General features: G+C 39.2%; 1 protein-coding gene across 1 annotated transcript; it reads right to left on the reverse strand.

The window, feature by feature from the left end:
- Window positions 1-252: 252 nt before the first annotated feature.
- Window positions 253-5,444, reverse strand: snrpe (small nuclear ribonucleoprotein polypeptide E). Its single transcript, XM_072382914.1, has 5 exons — window positions 5,262-5,444; window positions 4,474-4,500; window positions 4,321-4,383; window positions 2,622-2,700; window positions 253-467 (listed from the first exon to the last, which is right to left on the reverse strand). The coding sequence occupies exons 1-5, from the start codon at window positions 5,313-5,315 to the stop codon at window positions 412-414; spliced, it is 279 nt and encodes a 92-aa protein (XP_072239015.1). The 5' UTR covers window positions 5,316-5,444; the 3' UTR covers window positions 253-411.
- Window positions 5,445-6,000: the final 556 nt, after the last annotated feature.

Raw genomic sequence — 6,000 nt, forward strand, 5'->3', positions numbered from 1 at the left:
CACAATTTGGGCAAATTCTACCATTTTTTCTACTCACGGACTTGCACTTGACAACTGAAAACTCCAGAGGTTTAATAGTTATAACATGTAAATCCTTTTTGCCCCGTTTGACTATATTCGGAGCAGTGAATTTGACCTACATAAGTGCGCTTTGCATTTATGCTGTCTGCAACTAGATGGCAGTGCAGACAAATGACCCAAATATACTAACTGGAATATAAACAGAATTTAGAGGAAGAAATTATCAATATCTTTAAGAAAAAAAAGAAACTTTATTCTCAAAGTGGACCTTATGGTAGAGAGAAACAATTAGAATATTCATGTCTTACAAACACAAACATACTCAACATAAAAAAAAAAATTAAAAAAAGGAAAAAAAAAAAACAAGATTTGTAGGCATCTTCGCTGTCACTAGTTGGGCACACTCTGCAGCAGGGTAATGTTGTCTCCCTTCAACATGATCCTCCCTGGAAGACATGGACAGAAAGAAAGATGATGGATGGCAAGATACAAAGTGTTAGTTCAGCTCTGGGCAAAGCACTGAGTTACCCATCAACTTGCCTGATGTCAAAAGGAACTTTATTGTCATTCTTCACATGAAACAATACAACAATTTCCCCAATTACATATAGACATCTGAACCAACCACCGCAAGTTCATCAGTTGTGATGGTTATTTTGTTTTTTTACTTTGAAAGAAATTGGTTAACAGAAAATGCTATCCAGGGAAAACTCCAACTTGCAGTTCAGCCCTGAAATACACAACTTGCCCATGACACATCTGCCATATTAGCTAGTCATCAAAAATGAAAATGGGCTTTAAGTTTCAGTTAGAGGATCTACAAGAATGAAAAGGATCTGTTTTTTCAGGGACAGACAACAAAAAAAAAACAAAAACATAAAATGTTCCTTTTTTTTTCTTCCATACTTTTAGAACTCTTTACATATTTTGATCTTACGGGCTGCTCCAAAGAAGGGGTTGGAAATGCAGCTCGTCCAGCTGAGAGCTATGCCATGTACCATTTCGACTATGGTTTGCATACTCTTTATTTGCTCGTGAAGTCCTCTCTTCGGTAGACTTGGATAGTAGCGCTTACCGCACAGAGGCTGCTCTGTGCTGTATCAATGTGTGCTGACAAACAGCAACCGACATCACAGAGTCTACTTGGTGACGATGCAATTTGTAAGAGCGGTGAGCTGCACTAAAGCACCTCCCACTCAACACTCTCTCTTCGAGAACCGGCTCCCAGCAGCTCGATTCTGTGGAATCGTTAATCCACCTGCCTAACGATCCCGTTTATAGGTTCTGCTAACATCTGACACATTTGCGCGATGACGTCATGTGCACGCTTCGTATTTTGGCTCAGAATGTTTCCAACATGACGTCGAGGCAGAAGCGTTCCAAAGTTTGGTTATATTTCCCCAAAAAGGACAAGGATGTGCCCTGAGGCATCAATCTGAAGTTATCTGAAGTAAGAGTGAGATTCGCTGCACGATGATCACCATTACATCTGTACAAAAGTGTATACAGAATGTAGTACAATACTGTCCCGCAGGGCCAAAACTTTATGGACCATTGTATGAAGAAAATCTTGACATCTCTACATTTTTTCCAAATCTATGCTAAACAACACAGTAAGCTGACGGCAATGGGCAACAGAGGGTGGCTGCAGCTGAAATGACGCTTTGAGACTTAATCCATGCATTTGTGTTTGTAGGCCAGCAGGCACTTTAAGGGCAAGCCAGCTAAATGGACTCATAGTGAAAGAAGCTGAGACCTAGTTAGAAGTGATCCCCCATAACGTAATGCTGATAATGGGAAATTTGTTTACTCAAGCAATGAACACTTCTGAAAATCTAGCAGACTCCCATGCTAATCACACAATTATTACTTCACGAGCAACATGGCGTCGAGGCAGAAGCGTTCCAAAGTTTGGTTATATTTCCCCAAAAAGGACAATACTAGGGCCCAGAGCTATAGAGTATATACATATATGTATATACTCTATAGCTCTGCTAGGGCCAGTTGCAACACGTGCAGAGCTTTGATCACATCAAAGGGGGAAATACCTTCAAAATGCTGAAACATTTGACCACACAGCATGCAATTACTTTGCACGAAGATAAAGTCTTTGACACGCTGCTAAGCGATGGTGGCGACTCTCGCGGGGGAGCTTGTGGCACAGCGTCTTCTGTCTCAAAAGTCCCAGGTAACGCAGGGCTGTCACGTCTCACGCATTGAGCGTGACAGTCACGCTTTTCAGTCTTTTGTAACGTGCTCCCGCCACACATTGTATTTCTCTTTCACTCTTGCCTGCATTCAAATCGTGAGTCCTGTAACGTAAAACTTCCAGGCCCAGTTGATTGTAATAATGATAGAGACAAACTTTATGAATAACTTCCATCTGATATTAACATTTAGTTGATGAGGACTGCAAGAGTGAGGTACTTTAGGTATAATATCGTTATTATCTTTTGATAAAAAACTAACAGTATTTTGTATGTATTTTGACTTTAATGTTTCCTGTACTTTCTTGCTACGACACTGGTACAATATTGTATTAAAGATAATTGTATATGTAAAACTACAATGTAAATGTCAAATTCAAAAGGTTCTCTTACCCAGGGGCTTTCTGTTTTTAGTCTTCATATGGACCTCCTCAGCATCATCAAGCACCAGGTTCATGTACTCATCAAAACCCTAAAACAGTTAAAGAGCTGTGAGCCAACAACAACCAAAGTTTCATTGAAACTGCAGAACATTTTGGCATCTAATCCTCATCTCTGATTTCCTGAGGCTTACTCTTGTTGGATGTTCTGCACCATTTATGAATAATTCTTACAAAAAAAAATAAATCCAAAAATATTTGACAACTGTGGCACACTTCTGTTTAAAAAGTGAACGAACACCTGTGAAATGAGCATGTGTTCGACAGTGCATGAAGCCTTTACTGGACAAACTGTGAAATAGGCTGGTGGGCGTGCCTATGCCCAGCGCTGTACTGGACTGCAACCATTTCATGGGCAGTGTGGATTTGCACCATTTCATTGATGTTTGCAGCAGTGAACAGCTTCACAAGGATGATGAAAAAGAAAGAGGCATACACCTAGAAGATCTCTGCGGAAAAGCTAGTAAAAGAAAAGCTGGATTTTGGTGAAGGCTTAGCACCACCAAAACCCCCACCTGCATGTGCCAAAAGATAGGGAGGGTGACAAAAAGCAGAAATACTGCCAGAGATGCTGTGCAAAAGGTGCCAGGTCACTCTGTGCTTTGTGGAGGGGCACGATGCCAGACATTCGTGTGACTCATGATGGAGCCATGCCCCACAACATTTTGTTCCGTTAAAGTAAACGCCCTGCCTGCCCCTAAGGGGCTGCATTGTAAATGGTTCCAGCAAATATCTGTTGTGGTTGTTTTTTTTTTATCTATTTGAATGGGAAAATGTATGGAGGGCTGGTTGGATTTTCAAAATGAGTCAAAAACAGTTGTGTTTGAATCGAATGAATAACCATAGTGATATATTAGGGAATTAGTTTTCCAGCCTGGTACCCGAGAAAGGTCAAATGGGAGTTATGGAGCCAAAATGTGCCCAAATGGCACATTTGGTGGTTCCACCTGTATAAAATCGTGGCAAAACATCTATAAAACTGCTCAAATTCACTTTTTTTAATCATATACTTTTGCACAGTTGCCCATGAGATATTATTTTACTAATTCCTAGATGAATTATGCGACTATCCTATGATTCAAAAACAGGGTTTTCACTGTTTTTTTGTTTTTTTTTAGGCAGAGCCTGTGTTCTAGTTTAAATTATTCTGACACAGTAACACATCTTTTGATTCTGATACTTCTTAAGTCATCTCACTGGTCTTACCTTTAATTTTGAAACCAATATTATACACACTGCCCTTGTAGTTGTGAAGATAGACTCCATTTACTTTGAGTATGTCATTTCAGACAGGAGGCAGAAAAAATAGGCCTCATGATGAAGGGGTTAACAGTGCTTCTTTATTAGTGATGTTGCATCCTGGGGCCTTTTTCCAGAACAGGTGCATGTACACCGAGCTAATGTGACACTAAGGTTGCACACGGGTGGTCCTTATCTAACTTTTTACATGAATTCTGATGGTAGCTGGTCGCAGCAGATGTTATTTAGAGACTTCATTGCAAATGGGGTAAATATATATGTACACACAAACCACTTTTCAGCTTTTATTCTTTTAAAATACCTTTTTTTCCCCTCACATCATGTTGGTCCAGTTCTATACCTTGTTTGTTATTTTATACAATAAAAGCTACAAAAAAGAAAGAATAACTTACAATGATGCAGCCCTCTATCCGCATGTTCACCTGCTCATACAGCCAGACCTGGATTCGTGAACGCTGGGAATTAAAGGTAGATTAAATTAGAAATACACTCGATCAAGAAGTCACAAATTGGAATAAACCATAGCTAAAGTGTTAACTACTTACATTTTGAAGGTATCTAAAAATGAGGTTCTGTACCGTGGAATCAAGGAATTTAATTGAAAAATTTAAAAGCAAAAAAAGTGGACAATTTGGAATACAATGACCTAAAAGTGCGATATGCTTCCATTCTTCGTTCCGATCACTCATTTTCAATCCCTTTATGAATTACAAATGTGAATACTAAATATTAGCTGCACATTCGTTGTGGATGATCTTACGTTACTCATTTAAAACACTGATGAAGACCACGTCAAGAATAAAACTGGAAAAAAGATAAATGTACATGGTTACAAAACCATATGCTCTGGATCCGCAAAAATCTCAAGTGTAATTAACTATGTTCATGTCTTGTGTTTTTTCCCCCATTTTGTTTGATAGTTTCATTAATATAATAATAAAACAGCGCGAATTTAATAAGCTGTAAATAGCTGTTTAGCAACAATACTCAACACCAATGTTAGCAGCGCTAAAATCTGAAACCTCCTGGTTTGAATGGTTTTCCATGCTAACGTTAAGCTCGTACCGCGGCAGAATAAATATGATGGATACTTTCTAAAACAACGGTCCTTTGAATGCTTTTCATTGTTGTAAAACTACTTGTATGGCATTTAAAACCTCCGTAACTACCTATGCAAGGGCACCTGTCGGTCCCTGATTTTTTATTAAAAGACATTCACAGAAATTGCACGAGCATCTATTAGCGAAGGAGCTAACGCAAAGGTTAGCCTACATGCTAAATTACGCACGAAAGCGATTCAACCGTATGCCGTTGACTGCGATAAAAAGGATACAATGGGCTGCACCATAACCTTCTGGACCTTCTGGCCTTGTCCTCTATACGCCATTCCTCCAACAAAATACCAACGGTGGGTATGCGACAAAAATTGCACCTTTTTAAAAGCGTGCACTTTAACGTATCACTCACGTTGCGAGTTTGATTCAATGGCGGGTTTCCTTCCGCGTGTGGTCCCTGTTGTAATAAAGGTAACGCACTACATCGCCTCCGCAGGCAGGAGGTCACTACTGCACCCACTTTAATCGCTTTCAAGCCCACAAAATGGAACAAAAAAAAGTTATTTGTTTTTTTCTGTAATCTTTCATTTTTTAATGTGGATAAGTTGAAACAGCCATGAAAAATATAAATGTTTCTGAGACAACAAACGTATACGTTAAGGTGATACAGTACAGTACATCGCCTAGTTTTTAAATAGTCATCTGTGGTTGGGGTGGTCTCCAAACGTCACATGATATTATTCAGCTGATTGTTTTTTTGTTGTTGTTTAATCTTGTTTTTATCCGTTTGGCGGCACTGGCAAGATTAATCCATGAGGTGGCGCCATGGGAAAAGTAATGTTTTCTAACTCACTGACAGTCACCAATGTTCACTTTTTCCATACTGTACAAAATATCAAATTGACTCTGGGTCTGGAGCTCTTTTAAAGTTTCAGTATCATCTGTATATGCATATATGTTCTGAGTGAAATAATACCATTATGCAAATCCTTGCACTGCCTAACAAGATCAGTGCAT

The sequence above is a fragment of the Leuresthes tenuis genome, unplaced genomic scaffold (genome assembly GCF_036924035.1).
Source record: "Leuresthes tenuis unplaced genomic scaffold, fLeuTen1.0.hap1 SCAF_3, whole genome shotgun sequence".
Lineage (NCBI taxonomy): Eukaryota > Metazoa > Chordata > Actinopteri > Atheriniformes > Atherinopsidae > Leuresthes > Leuresthes tenuis.